This window comes from Agrilus planipennis, unplaced genomic scaffold (genome assembly GCF_000699045.2).
Source record: "Agrilus planipennis isolate EAB-ADULT unplaced genomic scaffold, Apla_2.0 scaffold272, whole genome shotgun sequence".
Classification (NCBI taxonomy): domain Eukaryota; kingdom Metazoa; phylum Arthropoda; class Insecta; order Coleoptera; family Buprestidae; genus Agrilus; species Agrilus planipennis.
In genome coordinates this window covers 334,953-356,770 of record NW_020439208.1, presented here as the reverse complement: position 1 = coordinate 356,770, position 21,818 = coordinate 334,953, and the positions used below count along the sequence as shown (strand labels likewise).

Below are 21,818 nucleotides of genomic sequence, written 5' to 3'. Positions count from 1 at the left end.
ATACTAGGTCTAGTCTTAAGCTAGAATAACTACTCTATTTTATGAACGGCTTTTATAAACTATATCCTGTAAATGCAATGTCAGCAAAAGATGTCTTTATGAATCACACTATATCTTGCCTTAACATATATACATGCCATTTGAAAATATATGTATAATATGCATTATTTCCTCCATTTGGTTGGACTGCTTGCTCTAGCCTAAATGCTCATGTTGGTCATTCTCCTATAAACAGTGGTCTTCAGGGAGTCTATTGTGGTATGAGATTTTTCATTTACCTTTTCTTTTGCTACACCCCAGATGTGGTAGTTAAGATAATTCCAGTTCTGGCTGGAAGGTGGTCAAAAATCTAATGACCAGTGGTAATGCAAGTTTCTATAAAGACAAACCTGGACTTTTCTGGCTTTGTGAGCGGCTGCAGAGTCCTACTGGATTACGTAAACTCTTCCAGCGGAAACTATGTCTATCCAGGTATTCACAAATCACTCTAGAATCCAATGTAACCGTGAGTGTTCCACCTAAGACTCTGTCCAAAAAGATAAGGTGACAACATCCCAAATACTGCTTACAACACAATGTTCGAGAAGATCTCCTTCCTAAGGTCAAAGTTACCAGAAATGCATTATGAAATCTAGGAATTGTATATAGGTAGGCTAATATGTTAGAGTATTTTATTCACAGAAAGCGTTAGTTTTATAAATTTCCTAGTACAATATGGGAATTTCATACAATTCCTAAGAAATGTATTCATGTGTATTAAAAATCTTTGAAAAAATATTTTATACATTCCCTAAATAACCTCAGAATTGTATACATTTCCTAAGAATTGTATACAGTTCCTAGATTTCATACATTTCCGGTAACATCAACATCACGAAACATCTTGATGCCCTTGTAAACGTAAGTTATTTTGCAACCTAACCATTTAATAACATCTTCAGTAGTTTTTTCGGTGTGGGGCAAGCATCGTAGTGCGCTTCAACAAATTAACTTTTCTGGATTCCGGCCGTGAAAGCCTTTGTTCTTATACTCCCAGATTTACTTCGACAAAACTCTCTCCATACTGATGCAAATAGTAATTAGAATAGTACAAACGGGGTTAACAATAATAATGTTCACAGGTTTTATTACCCCAGTACTATCTCATGAACTTGCGTAAAAAGCTTAACATGAATAATTTACCTTCCAGATATTTTTCATTTCCTCAGTGTTGAAGCACTCTGTACATAAAAGATTTAATAAGTATATATACCTATATGTGTACCGCTGGAAAATTTCATTGCATAAAAATGTTTTGACTCGTCAAGTCCTTTTACATATTCGGTATCTAGTATGCAAAGCACCAAAGAAAATGTAGCGTCAGAGTTTTTCTTTCATCCGCAGCGTTAAATTATAATTTTAAAAATGAAAAGTGCGCTCATATTTGGTTTTCAAATCTAAAGAAAGAATGCACTGACGATCGTTTGTTGATAAAGCCTTTAGACACCATACAAACAGCGTAAGCGTCACTACTTTGTGCTAGCTGATGCAGTACAACAAAAAGAATGAGATATTAAAAAGTCGTTAATGTGTCCAACGAGTATGGGGGTAAAATATAAAAATAACGTGGTCACATGTACAGTTATTTTTATCTTTGTAAGCGATAATAAGGCTAGAAAAAAAACTAAATTCACAATATTTTCCGAACTTCTTTATTATTATTAAAGGTATACATAGTAAAGTATGCAGGAAAGTCAGCTCGACTTCTTAGTAGTTGATCGGCATTTTTCCTTTGTCATCCTTGCTATAGAATGGAAGCGTGAAAGCGGAATGTGAATTCTTTCTTCTTCAGGATTCTGCTCCACTTTCTCAAGAGGGAACAATAAAAATAAAAGGTCCTTTTAAACATTTTGTGTTCTACTGTTGCACAACCGTTTTTCAGTTTAAGTTTTGTCGAGAATTTTGAATAGGTTTTAAAGACGACCAAGGAATTTGCATTACGCCAAAGCATATAAACAAACGAAAAATATGAAAACAGGCGACAAGGAGTGTAATAAATGCGCCTAGGATCCTGTATCCACAATCCTTGGAAATAAATTGGGACAAAAGTCAACGATTTCGTTTTATGTATACTTTTTTTCGGAACTGTAATTGTGGCTAGCTGCTTGCTAGTAACAAGCAGAAAATAAGTACTTGGTCATCAGTACATTGAAACTACCACGAACTTATTAGTTCTCAACAGCACGTCACAGGCAGTTTTGGTAAAATACCGATGTTTCCCGTATGGTTGTTTTTTTATAGAGATTTCTGACCTTTTTAAGTTGGATTAGTAATTAGCGTGATATATTTATTGTACCTCTTTTGTAGTGACTTTAAAAAAAGTGTTTTTGAAAATGTTTGTGTTAAGTCTATTCTGCAGACAACTGACAACCGTTCGTTTCCTAGTGTACTTCCGATTGGCACAATAAATTAATGAGTGTAATGTGTTCGTAATCAACATGTCCTAAGTAAAAATTAGAATGGCGTAGGTACCTCTCAAAAAAATACGATACGTTTGCATTGTATGCGACTACCTGCCTGCCTCCCTTTTGCAGAATTAATAAGACTACAGGTCTAGTTTGCTCTAGTTTGCCGTCTTGTTTATATTCATGAATGCAAAGTCACCAAGGGAAAGTAATTCAACACCGCATCACGCTCTTCCTCTTTTGATGAAAAGCACTAAATCAGCAGCAACGAAATGCGATTAAACAAGTTTAATTTCGAAATTGCATCGGTGCCGGTTTTCAAATAAAAATGTCACGACAAAGTAGAAAATATCCAGATACGTAGAATTTATTTAGGACTAAAATCGTGAACCCTAAGCCAGTAAATGTAGGAATAAGAAAAAAAACCACCAAAATTACAAGTAGGTATAATACAGTGTCGTCCAAACTTTCATATTAAATGAGTACAAGACATTGAATTGCATTTTTATCTGCATCCTTCAATTTCTTATCAAGCATCAGTTTAAGAAGATTTTCTGATAACTGTGCACTTTTAACCACCCTGTATCTTGTTATAGTGCCCTTGGTTAGCATTCTATTTTATATGAAATGCCAAAAAAATATAATAACTCTGTTATGAAATAATATAAATTCCTTTCACGTCCTTTCAAAATGGAATCGAACAATACAATAAGCCGTAAACATTCTTAAGCATTATTTATTACTCTATGATGAAATAACGCATATATTCTAGTTGCTTGAAATATATGTTTTTCGAATAATTACAAAATTTGTTTACTTGTTGAAGCCTCTCAGAGGGGAGAGGTGGTGTCAATAAAGTAGTACATACCTAGATTTTATTGTTTGTACCTCTGCGTTAGTTGATTGTCCACAAGCCGCTGAGTTCACCGTTGCTGACGTTTCACGCTTGCGCTGTGCGCATAGCCAATGGAATCTAGGCACCTGCTACCTCACCGCATATGTTCCGTTTCTATATGCCTATAGTCCAGTCATATTAGGAATTTCACTACGGAATGAGAGATAATAAGCTGTAAACTTCTATAAACCTTTATTTTTGGCATTTTAAGTGTTGTGTCAAAAGTCACTTAACATCTCGTGTCCGCGTTTTAAGATATTCAAGGTTAAAGGTCACTCAAATCGATTTTTCGCTAATATATCACTTTCTATGGTATCAATGACATTTGCATCTAATATGAAAATTGTAGGGCACAAAATTTTCTATAAATTTTGTTTCAAATATTTTTTTATACGCTTAACCATTGTTTCATTTTGAAAAGGATCATAACGTTACATGCCTTCAAAATATGGCTGTGTACACATAATAAAATAATTTTTTCTTTCGTTAATACTTTCATCACATGATCGTTGTTCAAGATAAAATATTTCAGACCCGTACGATGTTTTTTTCACCTTATAAATGATATTCAAATAATATAATTTCGATGTGAAACATCAGGATCAATTGCAGGATAAACAAAGAATTTCATGTTTTCCAGACGAATTGATGTTTTTGTTTACCAGTTTGTTTACGGCTACTACGCAAGAAGCCAGTTCAACGGGTTAAAAAGGACCCTCATATTATTTTTTGATGTTACAAAAGATTTCCATATTCATACATGCATACACAAAGATTACGTTTTCGTTTATCTTTGATTGAAAACCAAACTTTTGAACAAAGAAATTCATTATCGAAATTAAATATAAGTATTACGTCTATGTTTTGATTGACGTGTAACTTTTGCACGAATTGTAATTCATGTTTCACTCTTATTACATTTTATTCGACAAAGGGAGTTTTCAGAGCTGCTATTACAATTTTCCCGGTCAGCACGCGAATATAAATTGGTGCCTGCTCACAAAGCTACCTATACTTTTGTTTTCTTTCTCTATTTTTTTCTTTGGGTAAATTTATGCACACTTTCAACGTACTGAACAATACAAACAAAATGAACAATGTCGAGTACATAAATTAATTCGTCATCAGGAAATTGAACAACCATAAAGTTGAGCAGGTGATATAAGTACAAACGTTCTCCGAAATTGTGTAATAAATTGTATATTACCTAAAAGTAATAAAAAGTTTTATATTCTTGCAATAAAGCAAATACTGCAACAGGACATGGAAGTTATAAAAACAATCAATAAGTGGATGCAAGAGCAAAAGGAATTAACACTAATTCAACTAGTGATAAGCAAAGCAAGACTAAGCCCAAAATTATCCCTGTATTCGGTATTCGTCTTCGATTTGCTTGGTCTCTTGCAGGGATGTTATGGAGCTTCGACTCCGGTTCCGTTAAGTCGTAACTTCCGATTATTATTACACCTTCCGTTCCGACTTCGGCTCCGACACTTTTAAATCGAAGGTTTTAATCGGAGGTCGAAGCATAACATAGCGGCGCCGCGGCGCCCTGTGTCGACTGTTATGAACAAGTTCATAGTATGAACTTCATACATGTCGCGCGGGAAATCCCTCCGAATTCCACTACGTGCACTGAGCACTCTATCGTCAATTATTTTTTCATTGTTTGTGTTTTATTTTATAATTGATAATTGAAATGAAAAAAATTTGACTAAATAGTGTTTTATTTGTCCTTAAATAAAAATTTTCTCTCATGCCACCACTTCTGACTGCCTCCGACTCTGATTCCGACTCCGATAAAGCAAATTTAAAAACTCCGACTTCGCCTTCGGTTCCGATAAAACTACCTCCGTTACATCCCTGGTCTCTTGGTCTTGGTATTACTGAAATTTTCTGTTATAGATGTTCCTCTCAGCAGGGTACAATCATTATTAATCGATAATCTTAATAGTTCGAAACGATAATACAATTGCTCAAAACAGATAATATTTTATTAATGTACGAAAGGAAAAGGGAAGAAAAGAGAAAACAGGCGTATTCATAGATCGGTGCACTTGAATTGAGCACAAAAACGATTAATAAGCATGAACTGAGCACAAACGGACGCCTGAATTGAGCACAGAGATTTTCTTACCTGCAAGTGTTTAAATAAACACCGGAATTGAGCACAAGCCATGTTGCCAGCTTTCTTTTAAAATATCTGTAGGGATTTGAGTTCTTTTTGAAGCAGTAGATAGGTAAACGAGTAAATTTTCTAATGGAATGTTGTAACGAAAAACAATATTTACTTTGAATTATTTTGTTTATTGGTTACAAGTACTTATAGGATTAATATTTCAACTTTATATTAGATATATAATATTAACTTAACTAACGATATTTTTATAAGAAACACATTTTGCATAGTCGTATCTTGATATTTCACCATCACTTAGTTAGCTTTATTTTTTGATCAATAAAATTGATTTTGAACAGTATTTTTCGTCTTAATTTTTTTTTCAGCTTGGTTAATTGAATTTATTTTTATGTAAGTGTCTGTTTGAATTTCAATCAGAACCTTTAAAAAAGAATAGATATTGGGATGCGAAGAGACGTTTTCCTTCTTAAATTTCGAATGGAATGCCTCACAAGTGTTGGTTGTTTTAGAGACACTAGAAGACTATTCGGCCAAAATTTCATTGAAGACATGTTATTTATTGTACAAGACAATGATAACTATAATTGCATAAGGGTAGTCACTTGTTTTTGTTAATTTCTCCCGCCCTTTACAAACTAGTTATATTTGGCAACATTACAACGTTAATGTTGTTCTTATCATCAGTAATTTTTTTTGCTATTATATATGATCCCTGTGCTCAATTCCTTTCTTGATAAACAAACCCACGATAATTACTTCTTTACCTACTTACGCTCTGTGCTCAGTTCGAGTGTCACCTTATAGATTAATGCATTTTGTTGAGGATTTACATACAGATACGTGAAATTCAATCGGCCAAATTAAATACTTAAAATAGACCCTTTGAATTATCTACTTACCTAGAAGACAATATTAAGTCATTTATCTATACAAAAATGAAACAATGGTTTTTCATTTACACCGCTTAAAGAGACTTTTAGCACAAATGGAAAATTATATCTATATATGCACGTTGTTTTTATGTTCATAATGGAGAAAACAATGAACTGCTTTTTGCCAGTTAGATGATACGTACCTGTGTTTCGCAAAATAGCAGCATTGTCTTCGTATAAATGTAGGTACTGGAGATAGGAAAACCATTCTACGTAATATATATATAGGGTTGTTCGGAAAGTCATTTCGTTTTTTTTTTGTGGAAATGAAAGACAGTTTTCGTATAATAAACAAATACTTTATTAAATTATATATTGACCGTTCTGGTCCAACACCTTTTGCCATCTTTCTGGTAGTAGCATAATTCCACGCTCATAAAATTTTGGAGTGACCGGAACAAATAATAATCCGATGGTGCCAGGTCTGGAGAATATGGTGGGTGTAGCATTGTATCCCATTCAAGCTGTAAAAGCTTTTGGCGAGTGACCAAACTTGTGTGAGGTCTCGCGTTGTCTTGGTGAAACACTACACCTTTCCTGTTGATTAGTTCTGACCTTTTCTGTTGAAGTGCATCATTCAGTTTGTCCAGCTGATGACAGTAGACTTCCGAATTAATCGTTGTGTTATCCGGTAAAAGCTCAAAAAAAACGATTCCTTTAAAATCCCACCAAACAGACAGCATCACCTTTTTTTGGTGAATATCGGCTTTGGAAATGGTTTGAGCCGGTTCATCTTTTTTGCTCCATGACCTCTTGCGTTTGACGTTGTTGTATACAACCCATTTTTCGTCCCCAGTGATGATGCGCTTCAAAAACGGATCATTTTCGTGACGTTTGAGAAGCGAATCGCAGACGTCAATGCGGCGACACAGATTTCTCTCTGTGAGAACATGGGGAACCCATACATCGAGCTTCGAGGATAATCCCAGGCCTTTCAAGTGGTCATAAACTGTTGAATTTGATAAATTTAACCTCAATCCGATCTCACGTGTTGTTATTCGCCGGTTCACATCAACTAATGCCTTTATCGCGTCTTTATCAGCTTCAACCGGCCTTCCCGAACGTGGTGCATCTTCGACATCAAAATTGCCGGATCGAAATTTAGCGAACCAGTTCTGGCACTGGCGTACTGTCAACACACCTTCTCCATACACATCAGTCAATTTCTTTCTGGCTTGAACAGCATTTTTACCCTTTCTGTAGTAAAACAGTAAGATATGTCGAAAATGCTGCTTATCGCTCTCCATATTTAAAAGGGCACCAACCAAAAACTACTGCGTAGAATTAATTGGAATTTTTCACACACAAGCCTTGCTATATGAGCTCTCAAAGCATATAAAAATTATACGGCTTAAATGTGAAGTTGGGTGTTAAAGAATACAATTAAATCCTCTGTCGGGAAAAAACGAAATGACTTTCCGAACAACCCGATACATATATGCAATGTTCATAGGTATATATTATCCAGCCGAACTTTCAATTTTATTATTCATCAAATATACTACAGATCGGTAGATAAATTAATTTAAATAACTTAAGGAGAATATTCAGTAATCTTTTCACTGCATATGGGATATTCCAAAACCTTTTTTGTACCTTTACAGTGAGATACAAAGAAAAAAATAAATTTGGGTTCTGGATGAAATAAGTTGAATAAAAAAGTAACCTACGATATTTTTCCTCTTCTAAACAGATTTCTCGAAGAAAATGAGTTACAAGTAACATCATTAGTTGTTGATAAATCCATAACATCCATTGAACCTCAAAAAATCTTTGAAATAATATTTTCCAGTGGAGTTACAGGACAGCTACTGAGTACAAACCCCATTCGCAAATCAGACTAATCCATCAATGTGTCAGACTATGAGAACTTGATCGATATTAAAAAACCTCTCTAAAACAAACATTCGAAGCAGCTGATTCAAATTTGAATAACTTTTGGATGAATACCCTGAGTTGTTCAGAAGATTGTTATCATGGTTTCTGTTTCGGTTTGTATCAATTTACAGTGGTCTTAAGCGTAAAATTATTATCAGTTCACTCTTCGCCATGATGAGGTTCCGCCAAAACAGAATGAGTTAAAAAGGGTTCCGTAATAAAACAAAACTTGGGAACCGCTGCTTTAGAGAACTGAAGTTTATGTTTTATATGGGTCTTGAGCAGTTAATTTTGAGCTGTTCTATTATTTAGTTTTAATGCAATTTATTTAAAATGAACCAGTCATTCTCAAGAGTAATCTAACTACTACTACTGTCTGGATTACTCTTGGGAATGACCGGGATAGTTGAGTGGGTATGTCGTCTTTCATAGTTGTTAAGAATGTTTTATTAAACGTCCAACTTTAATGAGCGAGGTTCTAAATCAATAAGTGCCGTATGTGCCAGACTACTCACTAAAATGAGTGCTAGCTAGGTTTGATTAACTGCCCCTGAAGCCCAGAAATATTTACTACGGAGACGTTTATAGTTGTCTGCATTTAACTTGTACGCAAATATAGCCGATGATAAACACAATACTACAATTAGCATTGTTTAGTATGGTGAATCATATGCTAATGATTTATTCTTCCCTTTAATTACACTGCAGTATTGTTGCTCTAAATATTATTTTCATATATGACCGACAATCAAACAGTGTAATGAACCGAACAATGGATAGGAATCTAAACAACAAAGATTTCATGCTCCTAATTCATAAAATATGGATGTTGTAATCAAAAATTTATAGATGTTGAAGGAAGCAAATACCAGAAATACCTAAACCCGTTTTTTATTTAATGCGTAAAAGGGGAAGTTTTCTAATTGATGTATGAAGCTGGGTGTTTGAAGGAAATATCATAAATGAAAATTTAAGTTTGTTTGTTCGTTTATTAATAGAAAAAAAAATAGTTTTGTGGTCGATTTCACGCCTTAACTACTCAATCAACCATCATGAAATTTTATAGACACATTGTTAGTGGTACAGAAAATGGCATAGGGTATCTTTTATACCGAAAAAATACTGTTCCCGAGGGATAAAAAAATTAGTCCAATGTGGTTGATTTCACGTCATAACTACGCAACACATTGTCAGAAGTATATAAAAGCACATAGGATATCTTTTTTCCAGAAAAATATTATTCCGAGGGATAGAAATAATTACAGTCTATTTCAATTTGTTAGAATTGTGACCTTGAAGAAATCTGCGCGAAGATAGAAAGAATACACACTAGGCGCGAGCAAGACAGAAATAGTTGGAACAAGCTTGAACGAGCAGAGCTCTCCATGGGCGGTCTTAGGAGATCGGCTAGAACTGTACAGTACTAGACGAAAATGTTTAGCAATTTCTTAAAACAAAAATGTATATAAATTAACAATAGAAAACAAAGCAGAAGTTTTATAGGTGTGTAGAACGTTAACTTAATTCACTTGTTATTATTTTTGGCTAAACATGCTTTTAAATAAAGCATACTCTTAAATTTTATTGAAACACTCTTAAATAATTTTGCAAATGGTACTGTACACTTTTGTCTAGTTCTCGCTTGATAATCGGTGGAGAAATGAGCTCTGCAGACAAATATGATTGAATTTGGAATTATGCTAAGGCGTATCCTAATAAACGAAAGGGGCATATCTCTAACTTCTTGAAACGAACAGTAGTTTTATGTGGTCGATTTCACATCTTAACTACTTAATTGATCATCATGAAATTTTATAGACACATTGTCAGGGGTACAGAAAAGGACATAGGGTACCTTTTATCTAGATGACATAATGCCTTTCCGAAGAATAGAATAATTAGTTTTATGTGGCCGTCGATGATTTTTGACACGTATTTAAGACACCAAGACGTGCAAAGCCATGGGTAAAATCTAGTTAATAATAGTTTTAATAAAATTGACTTTTTTGCAGGTGCAGTCAGCCATGGAAAATACAGAGACCGTTGTATTTCTGAGCAGGATTGTATATTCCTAGGATCAAAGTGCGAGAATGGGATATGTGTCTGCCAATCGGAACTTCCTGCTACAAATCAAGTCGACAAATGCGGAAAAGGTACTCAGTCAGTCTTATATATACATTTATAACATAAAAATAGGAGACGAAAAATTAGAAGAAATCACTGATTTTTGATATCAAAGAAGTCTGACAACTTAGGGTGCAGTAGAGATATAAAACAAAGAATGGCGTAGGTTTGAACCGTCTAACAAAAAGAACTCACCCCAGAAAATTCCTTCGATCCTTTAAAATAAAAATAGGAGTAACTTATGTCAAATAATCAAGGAAAATCCTAATACGTGTTTCTACAGTTTAGCTGACATTTTCAGAGAAAAAATTAACTTCGTTCAAAGGAATTTTTTATTTTCTCTTTGTGCCTGAGTATTCTTCTGGCATTTCACTTCTTTTAATGATAGAAAGTGATAAGTACCTAACTCTAAATTCCTTGTATAGGAAAACGAAATATAAGAATGTGTAAGTAATAATTTTTTATCTTTTCAAAGGATTGATAATATAATTCTTTGGATCACAATAAACTTGATTGTTTCTGAACAGTATCAGCAGTGTCTAGCACCTTCAATTGTTCCTTTAATTTTAGGAAGTGGTCGTACTTTTTGCTTGTTGTACCTTTTTTTCATACCTTCTTGATTATTTATCGAAATCCTTTGATCACATGCTAATAGTTTGTCCATGTTTGTCGATGTTTACACTTTTGTTTTTGGTACTTCATCGTGTTATTGTTAAACTCAAGTGAACAAGAGGTCAAGTTGCTTTTGACCGCTTTAAGTTACTTATGCAGACGGTAGGATTTTCTTAAAGTGAACAAAGAATACGGCTTTTGATCAGTTGCCAAAAAGAGCGGCTTTTCATAAAGTAAGCGTAATGGTGAGAAACTGGCTTCTGCAAATACAGCAATATTATGAGAACGTTGTTATTCAAAGGGACTTAATTTTTATCCCAAAAAAGTTAAAATCTACGCCGCATTTTATTGTTATTAGTAATGAGCAAAATGAAGATTGGAAAAACTTTGGCGGTTGTTGTAGAACAAACAGAATAGTAAACAGTAAACTCAAAAGTTTACTTCAATCCCTGAAGAAGGTAACTTTGTTACCGAAAAGTGCTTCGGACAACTACAGTGTCGTTTTTTGGCGTTGTTGTTTTGAGCTATTCTGTTTGTTCTAGTAATGACCAAAGCAAGACATTTCAAGACTTGGTCTTGGTCTATCTCAAATACATCTAGTCTTGGTCTTGATATTACTGATATAGTTTCGGTATTGCTCTTGCGTAGCTCATTTAATCCGAAACTTACATTTTTTTTAATAATTCTTTGATCATCACTGATTGTTATTTTTATCAAATATAGTAAATGTCAATAAAAATGAAATTGGTTTCAAATAGTAAAAACATCATACAAGTTTGGTGGTAAAAATGTGAAACACCTAAAAAATGAACCACGTTTTAAGTAGGTAAATCATGTAATATGAAACGTATTAAAATGATTATGACGTCACAATTCAAATTTACCTAGCGTCTGATGAGAGCTATCCACTGTGCGTTTTACATCCATGCAGAGTCAAGCTCCAAATATACACGTTTAATAATGATTTGCGAATGTTTGCTCCTACAATATCCTAAATTAAATCTGAAGGGCCATTATATTTTTAAAAAGGGTGTATTTACTGACGAACTTCACCTACAGTCGGTTATTCATACATAAAAAAATATATCAGCGAGGTAAAATATTATTCAACATGAACATAAATAGAACTGTGCAGTACAAATGGGTGAATTAATATATTACGTAAACTTTCATGAAATCGCAGGGGCGTTTTAAAATTAAAATTTTCCTGAAAATTCACCGGTCTGATTGTTCTAAAATTAATCACGGTTACGCATAATATTCGCTGTATTTTCCAACAAAATCGTGGAATAAAAATATAGGTAAATCGTTTTACCGTAATATGTTGATTAGATTACATAGCCAAACTGACTGCGGCTGATCTATTTGCAATACGTACGTTCGTGCAGTGAAAATGTAAATGCTAGTTTAATAGTTTGCGATTATATTCAAATCGGAAATGTAAAATGCTATTTTAATGGCGTTAGTTGTTCGCTTCACAAACTAGCAAGCGACTGGCTAATCAAATGAGCGTATGACAAGCGTCCAGAGACAACACGCGGTTAACTTTGATTAAAAAAGTAAAACGGACCATATCGCTAATGGATCTTTTTACATTCCCCGGGATTTACCTATACAATAATGCTATTGTAGTTTGCAACAATTGAACTGTTATTAATAAACAATATTCGTCGAACTGAAATTTATACTAATTCTACATTATTTCCACAAAAAGGTTATTATATACTTTAGTGTTTTTTCGGTTTCCTTTTCAGGTACCACTAAAATGTTTCCTTCCCTCTAGCTAGTGCTAAAAGTGGGCAGTACTGTACTACAGTACTGCAACCGATCTCTACTTCTGCTTCCCACTGTTGCCAACCTACTACAAGAAAAAATTCCACGTGCAGGTCCAAAAAGTCCCATATTTTCTCTAAGAATCCCTCCAACTTATTACTATTATTATTTTTTAATTCGTTAATTTAATCGTTTATTCGAAGAAAAAATATACAATATTTTTGTAAACATGGACAACTTTTCGTGTCGATAGTATAATACCGATAATTTTATTGTATGTAGTTATCTCGTTTCCCAAAAATGCAGACAAAACCAGGCCTTGGGGGTTTAGATGTTTAGATGTTCGGATTTTGGAACAATACACCAATTCAAACATTTATTTTTATTAGTTTTAACATCTGTTTCTGATCTGTTGACTGGTCACTTTCAAGATGTTTGCTGAAGACCATACAATGATACGAAAACAATATACAATTCAAAAAAGTTCAAGACAATTTATCGTAGGGACTTGAGCAGGTACCTGCAGGCTGCACCAGTAGGCTTGAACGCACGTCGCCGTCGTATATCAACCGTTTCATCGTACAGCATTATACGATTATAGCTGACAAAATTTTACGTTTACAATTAGAAAAATGAGCGCCTTCATAATATAATGTCAGGTCAACAAAATCAAACAAAACCAACCAGAAAATGGCAAATTACAAAAAATCCCGCGAAAATAAGGAAAAATCCCTTTATGCTTCGAGAACGTCAAAAATCCCTCGAATCGGGATAAATCCCTCGAAGTGGCAACACTGCTGCTTCCGTAATTATGGAAGTTCAGCATACTTTTTTCCGCATTTTTATAACTTTACAAAACCTTATTTCGCATCTTTATTAAAATCAATATATCGGAACAATAAAACAATTAGTAAACATTTATTACTTTTATCAGTTGGCTAAACTAAAACGAAATTTAAATGGAATTGCTCGTCGCAAAGTTGCATGTATGGCAGGTACCTACGCCAGCTTATGTTTATGAAGTATTAGCGACAATATGTAGCGTTATAACCGGCAAAATATTGTTAATAACAATATATTGTCCCTGTGCAAATAACTTTAATTAGGTCCTAAACCATCCAACGCAGTTATAGCGATTATATTGTATAATGTTTGGTTAGTGTTATGTTTTAAGTTAAAAGTGCAATTTTTAAGCCAAAAAAGATCATTACACTTCCTCTTCCGCATCCACTTCCGTTTTCGGTTCCGCAAAAATTTACTTCTGTTTCCATTCTACTTCCACTTCCATGCCACTTCCGTTGCATCACTTCCGCCCCACGCTGTGTGCAAAGTCTCTTCAACCTCCCTACAGAGAGATCGTACAAATGGGTGAATTGTGATTGAAAAGAGAATCATGAGACGGACGAAATAGAGACAGAAGAGAAGTAAAAGATTAATTGTGGAGTTTTATTACTGCTTTAGAATTTGACTATATAATCCAAGAAAATCATAGAAAAATTTGGACTCGAAATCGAACCATCATGGTTTGTTCTCCACGCCTTATACACGTTGGTCAGTGATGACGTCACAAGCTTGATATGTAGGGAAAGAAGGGGGAATTCATTTTAATCCTTAATTCTCATAAAAATCCAATCTTTGAGAGCATTCGACTCTTGAGGTGGTCAAACTCAGGCGCTACATCGGAAATGCTACAAATTTTACTTTGAAAATCCATAATTTTTGTTTATTTATACAGAACCGGCTTGTAAAAGCCACGACGGTTTTATTTACACACTAAAATTGTAGTAGAGAAGTTCTAACAACGCCGTCGAGGATTAGAAGACATCCTATTTACAAAATTAACCTCTCCTAATAGGTAAAAACTGTTTGCAACTTTGGAACATGAAGCAGCACAGTTTCTACGACCACTAGATACTTTCGAATATTTATTACTTAGAAGTTGGTTCCTCTCTAATATTGCTCTCATAAATACAGTAGCCCAGTGACCAATAAAATGGGATATTCGAGTGAAATTGAAATCCACTAAAAGTTTCAGCGAACTTTGCGATTGTGTTTCTCCATTCTAGAGACTGGCGACGACGCTTCAACTCAAAGCTGAAGTGAATGCTCTAGGAAATCTTTAGAACTTTCGTTAATTACAACCTGTTATATGGTGTTGAAAATAATGAAGTCGAATGTGACAATGTTCATATATAAAAGGGAAATTGTGTAGCTATCTTCACCATTTGTCACAATTATAGGAACCTTAAAAAGCATAGGCATAAGCCCAGCATATATACAAGTTCAAGAAGAAGTTACTGACTAAGTAAATGAGATGAATGATTACAATCCATAATAAATTGATAAATTATCCACAAAATTTTGTACACTTTACATTAAATCATAACGGTTTTTATGATAAAAAACACCATGAATTCAGTGTACAAGATTTAATTGACTTATTTTAAAGTAACCTCAATAAAATGGCTTCAGGAATAAGAGTGGTATATATCTATTACTGTGCAATTATTTTAATGCGTTCATGTAGGTCAAAGTGGAAGATCCGTTAAACAGTGCATCTCAGAACATATTTCTTAATAAGGACACAATGCAACACGACTACTTTTATAGAACATTTTTCAACTAATAGTCAGTTTCTTTATTACTCACAAAATCCAAAATTCTACACTTTAGCGTTTCGAAAAGTGCTATGTAAATAACATTTTTAACTTAATGGTTAATAAAACCAATAAGATATAACGCCATCAAATCGTGTTTCCAACACGAAACACAAACTTTTCAAACTTTTAGATTTCCCTTGATTCTCTCAATATTCCAAATAAGGTCTTATTGTATATAGTTTTAGATATCTTTAATATTTCAATTGGATTTAACCCCACAAAAATATTTCGTTCCTATATTTGATATTTATATAATTAATTAATTTTTCAATACCTACATACTCGTTAAAAATAAATTGCAATATAATTGCACAGTTTTTACAAAAAAATAGANATTATAAAGATAAAAAAAGTTGTTTTTTATTGGACCTAACTTCATACTCACAATTATTTCCATAAAAGGTTATTTACATCCTGGTTCTACCATTTTGTTATAGATAATTTTATACTATTAAGGTAAAATAATATCTAGAAAGCCTATTTTGAGCGTACCAGGCGCATCCACCAATATTTAAATAAAATTAAATTGTATCTATATAGCTTCACATTATCAGTTGCTAACATTTGATAGTGAATTTCACAAAATATCTCCAGAGCTTCTATGATGTATTGGAATTGGAATTAAAAAAACTGTTGATTTGAGTAAGATAACGAGGTTTTAACCCATTCTGATGGTTCGTGGTTCATAAACTAGTCAATAGCAATCACGGAAACCCACAAAACTCTCGATTTAATTTCTACATTTCTACGTTTATGTATATTTATTTTAGGGGCCAACCTCAACGAATCTTGTTTTTTCAACGAACAATGTGAACTATTTAACCCAGTAACGGAATGCAGAGACGGGGTGTGTATTTGTCGGTTCGAAAAGGAGGGTATAATAAATCCCGACGGAACAACCGACTGTATTGGTAAGTAGGTATCTAAGAAACTAAATCTTAACTTCATTTAGCGAACTGTATAAAGATTTTGTAATACCGTGTGTGTAATAATGTTAATAAATTAAATTCAACATCTTTTGCAGCCATCAATACTCCTATGGCTCCAGAACAGTACGTTGCTCCTACAATGATTGCAATCCTCGTTGTTATGTGCTTGATGTTCATCATTCTGTGTGTCGTATTGAGATTATTTAGCAGGTAAGAATAATCGTCATAATTAATAATTATTTGAAATGTTTAAATGGTGCCCACATAGTAACAGTAGGACCCCTACTTGAGTTCATGAAATATTTTATTAAATCTAAGATACGCTAAGTGTTCTTTAAATCTAACGTTAACATCCCTACGGTTTTGGCCTATATACTATTGTTATCGCAGTTTTTATATTTCATTTGTAATTTTTCCTAACCCTTATAAATAAAATGGAAACGGTTTTGACAAAACAGTATTGTATGAAAATAAATAAAGTAAAACAAAAATACTGGTATGCAAGGGAAGAAAAGGTAAGGAAAGAGCGAATATAAAGATAGGAGACGAAAAATTAGAAGAAGTGGCTGATTTTCGGTATCTAGAAAGTAAGATAGATCAGGACGGAAAGAGCAGTAGGGATATAAAGCAGAGGATAGCGTAGGGTTGAGTCGCCTTCAATAATAAGAAGTCACTTCTATGTTCGCGAACGATTAATTTAGAAATTCGAAAAAGATTGTTATAGATGTATGTTTAGAGTACGGCGCTGTAAGAGTGCGAAACACGGATGGTAGGAGCAGCGGAAAAGAAAAGGTTAGAAGTGTTCGAAATGTAGTGTCGACGAATGATGAGGGCACCGTGGATAGAGAAGGTTAGAAATGATGAGATATTACAAAGAATAGGAGAACACAGGACTCTATGGAAGTCAATAAGAAATAAGCGAGATAGGTTAGTAGGACAACTTCTCAGGCATGAAGGTCTAGTCAGAGACATATTAGAGGAATAAACGGGAGTTAGGAGGGATAGAGATAAACCTAGATTAGATTACTGTTCGCAAATAGTTAAGGATATGGATTGTTCTAGTGTTGCGGAAATGCGAAGATTAGCTCAGGATAGGAAAGAGTGAAGGTACGTGTCCAATAATAGTGATGATTAGACTTCTAAGTACATAAGTTGTATATTTTACTTTTACTGTAAAATCATCTAACGATAAGAAAAATAGTTTCCAATTTATTCCTGCATCGTGCATCGACGAGTTTGTATTGGTGTTTACAACGATTCTAGTACCGTTCTCTCTCATTTTCATCGTTATCAAGTTATGTAGTTTTATTGAAAGCAATATTTCCTGCTTTCTGAGACCGAGCAGAATTTACCTACCGAAGATTGCTCGTTTATTTTTGATGCTGCAACTGATAGAAACAGAAGTTACTGCAAAATTGCAATGTAAATTGGTTTAGTACAGAACACTGCTTGCTTTCCAATTTTATTTCTTGTTCTTCTTTCATTGGTATCTAAGTCAAAATCTCTTACAGGAACTGAGCGTTAATTTTCAAACTTAAGCAGATACATTAGCAATTTTACAAACATTATCTAACAAATCTTTCTGGTATATTATACTTTTCTTCTGCAATTGTAATACATATATGATCTTAATGTCTCTTTTTCATCGTCAATTAAAGCTGATGAAATAACTTCCTGTGCTTATTCCCATAACACCAAAATTTTTAGGGTAAACTACAAGTACAAGTAAAGGAAATAGAGAAAAAGGCGAGATAAGTTGGTAAGACGCCTTCTCAGCCATAAAGGGCTAGTCAGAGGCATATTAGAGGCAGAAACAGGAGTTAAAAGGAGTAGAGATAGACCTAGATTAGATTACTGTTCGCAAATAGTTAAGGATATGGAATGTTTTAGTTTTAGGGAAATGCAAAGATTATTTCAGGATAGGAAAGTGTGGAAGTGGGCGTCCAACTAGTCTTAGGATTGACGACTTTATGTTGGTGGCGTAATTTGCGCTGTGTAATCTTAACAAAAGTGAAACAATGAAACTTTGTAATTTATTTTTCTCTATCGAGTTTCCCTTCTGTACTATTCCTTACTTTAATTAACAAAGCTTAATTAACTAGTGTAAGTGGGCAGGTATGTGTATATTCACTTAGAGCTTGTTAATTAGATCCTTGCAAGTGTAGTTTTATTGCCCTAAGTTAAATACGGGTTTTACAAGAATTGCAGAACACTTAAGGTAGTTCAACAACAAAATTACCACATGGAATCCACATAAATAAACGGATTTTCGAGTTTTGGACGTTTCAACCACAAACTTGTGGCTTACTTACTAAACTCTTGATTGCTTACGTAATATACATAAAAATATAAACATGTTCGTAAAAATACATATGCCTGTATGTTAAAGATTCTTTTACAAATTATATCAGGGATAAATCCCTTGACACTACGTCAACTTTTGTAACGCACGATTTCGTATACATTGAAACAACATCAGACTCTGTTAAAACTTATCAAATACGAGACAGGGAAGTATCTATCGTTCCCAAGGGGCCTTCCAAGAAAATTTGCTCTTGTCAGTGTTAAGTCACTGTGTCGAAACCTGTTCCTAATTTGGTAGTTAAGTCACACTTTCACTAATTTCATTTACGTATCAATGTTTTTAAAATAGATAATCAAATCGTGCAGTTTTAACAATACACTTTTGTGCTTTGTTGTAATTAATTTTATGTTTTTTTTTAAACAAACAAAATTCTTAGCTAAACAAATTCTTGTGTTCTAATTATTGGAGAATGCAATAAAAATCATTTAAGAAATCTGTACTTGTCTTATAACTCAAATAAAATTATTTTGAATAATTAAATTATAACCATCGAAAGAATATTAGTCGTTTTGTTTTCCAATTTTGCAAACTTTACTCGTTAATTTTCCGATTTCTGCCTTCCTGACCCGCTTGCCGTTGATTGATGACAGTAGCAAAAGGGAAAGAAAGGGAGACCTATTGCAAAGCTGACTTCGTCTTCCAGTACTACTCATTTATTTTGTTCTACCCGCAACCCTTAGCTGATTCATTGTTCTAAATAAAGACCTTTCATCAAGGATTACTCATCTATTAAACGTTTCTTCTTTTTATTTTTCTGAGGTGCAATATGACCGCTTCAACAATAAAGTATTAAATTATTATTACAAAAATAGCTCAATACGTACAATTTAAATGCCAATGAAAATCTGAAACGGAGACATATTTATGATGTTAAGTTATTGTTTCTTTGCGAATTTCAGAGAACGCTGGAGAGAAAATCGTACAATATTTAACACTCCGAATCCTAGATTAATGAACGTATCACTTTTACGAGATAGCAAACATGGAGACAGAAGAGGGTCCAAAGCAAGTGCAAAAGGACCCAGCAGACACGCCAGTATGGGTTCTCTAAGATTAAATTCACCAAGTTTACAAGGTAAATTAGCATACAGCAACGATATTTAATAAATAATAATCACAGGTTAAGCTACATAAACGGTTGAAAAACAAAATACGGAGAAAGGAAGAAAGAAGGATGCATTGATTATAATATAATCTCAATTTTCGACAGATTCAGAATCCATAATCTTTCTTTTTCGTAAAGATTACTATACTTGCATTCACCGAAAGACAAGAATTTTAAAAAGCCTGCAATTTTTTGCCTTGCACATCTACTCATAATACTTTCACAGCTTATTCAAAATTGGATCATTCATTCACTATAGAAAACTACTTCGAAAATGTCACCATCATATCCTTAAAATCGTTACAAAAATATTTCCATCGTTAGAGCAAATGCCGCTGTTCTCGAGTAGGAAATGTTGAAGGAAACTGAAACGATATTTCACATTCTTTATGTTTATAGGAATCATTACTCAGTTATTAAGTTTCCCATCGTTTTTCGTTTAGATGGACTAGAAAAGATTCAATTACTTTTCAATGAAAGCCAAGGTATTATATTTCGTTGTTATATATCGACACGTTTTATCTAAATTAACATTTAGAAATGAAATAAATCATTATGGAGTATAAGATTTCCCAAACGCGGCGAGAAAAGAATAAGGCTTTGTAATATTTTAAGTGTCTACTTATATGAAAAGAAGATACCAAAAAGCAAATTCTATATTTAGATTGTTTAAAACAATTAAGTACCTAATATCCAATTATTTAATTTTTATTAATTAAATGAACTATCAATTAGTGTTTTTGTTTAGAAAAAATTAAGTTGTTAAAATACTTTTGGAAATAGGATTAAAAATAAGTTGTGCAAGGCAACGAAAATAAGAGAAAATTTTGTTTTTCAAAATTATAATTTATTTCTTTAGTAACTCTAATAAAAGTATAATCTGAAGCGAATGTAAAAGTTATATAATATTAAATGTAGGATTGAGAAGGAATTCCAAAACAGGTAGCAACATGTCCTTGAAGTCGACCACAAAGAGTCCTGTGGATGTAACGGCAAATCCCATCACCACTCCAACCCTGGAAAAGGTAACCGTGGAAATTCGTAATGCAAAAGCTTAACCATGGAAATCGATTTTACAAATGTGAAAATATTCACAAGATCACTGCGAATGGACGAAAACAGCGCTACATACATATATTAAATATACTCAATTATTTTCCAATAGTTAGAGCTTGTACACTCTTAACTCTTAACTATAATAATTAACAATGAAAAAGGTGATGCATGGGACCATTTAGCATTGTCCGACCATCACAATATTATCGCATAATTATTCGATATCATGTTTATTCAATAGCTTTTACGATAGTTACTTATGTAAAAATTATTAAAACAGAAACATCCTTTTCTACAGTTGCTATGTTATATAATTAAGCACCTGAAACTAATTATATGAATTGCACAAAATTAAAATTGTTGCTGTACTTATTGACCTCTTAAAGGTATTTAGGGTTTAGCTTTTTCGATTTTTCTCTAACTTTAAGAAGAAGAACTAATAAAAATTATGGACTGGATCGAACAGAAAGTAATGGGAAAACTTTTTGGTCTTTACAGTCCTCTAAAATACAAAATAATAATAAATACAAACCCCTAACTTTCTCAACGGTTACGTATTTACTTACTTAAAACTTGTTTAAATTATACTCTTCGATGATAAGGTCTAGCAAGTATAGTTTTGATAAATTTCATTTCCTACTGCAAACTTTGTATGTGAAATGTAATTATTCTAATTGATAGGTAAAAAATGTTTAATCGATATCTTACAATAGGAAGTAAGTGAATGCTTCGTTATTATACAAAATTACTATCGTACCTCATCGACTTCATCACATGCTCTATCTTCGTAAGTTAGCTTAGCTCCTTTTTACTGCAAACTATTTTACCTTGTAATGCCAATACTTGTAATAAAAATAAAATGTAGACAATTTGTTTATTTTATCATAAAACAAATTCCCTTTAAA

The 21,818-nt window shown here is 33.3% G+C and overlaps 1 protein-coding gene across 1 annotated transcript; it reads left to right on the top strand.

Annotated features, from left to right (window-relative positions):
- The first annotated feature begins 10,304 nt into the window (after window positions 1–10,304).
- On the top strand, window positions 10,305–21,777 carry LOC108741702. Its single transcript, XM_018476593.2, has 5 exons — window positions 10,305–10,442; window positions 16,229–16,369; window positions 16,483–16,597; window positions 19,652–19,827; window positions 20,776–21,777. Exons 3-5 carry the CDS (start codon window positions 16,497–16,499, stop codon window positions 20,913–20,915), a joined length of 417 nt encoding a protein of 138 aa, XP_018332095.2. The 5' UTR covers window positions 10,305–10,442; window positions 16,229–16,369; window positions 16,483–16,496; the 3' UTR covers window positions 20,916–21,777.
- Window positions 21,778–21,818: the final 41 nt, after the last annotated feature.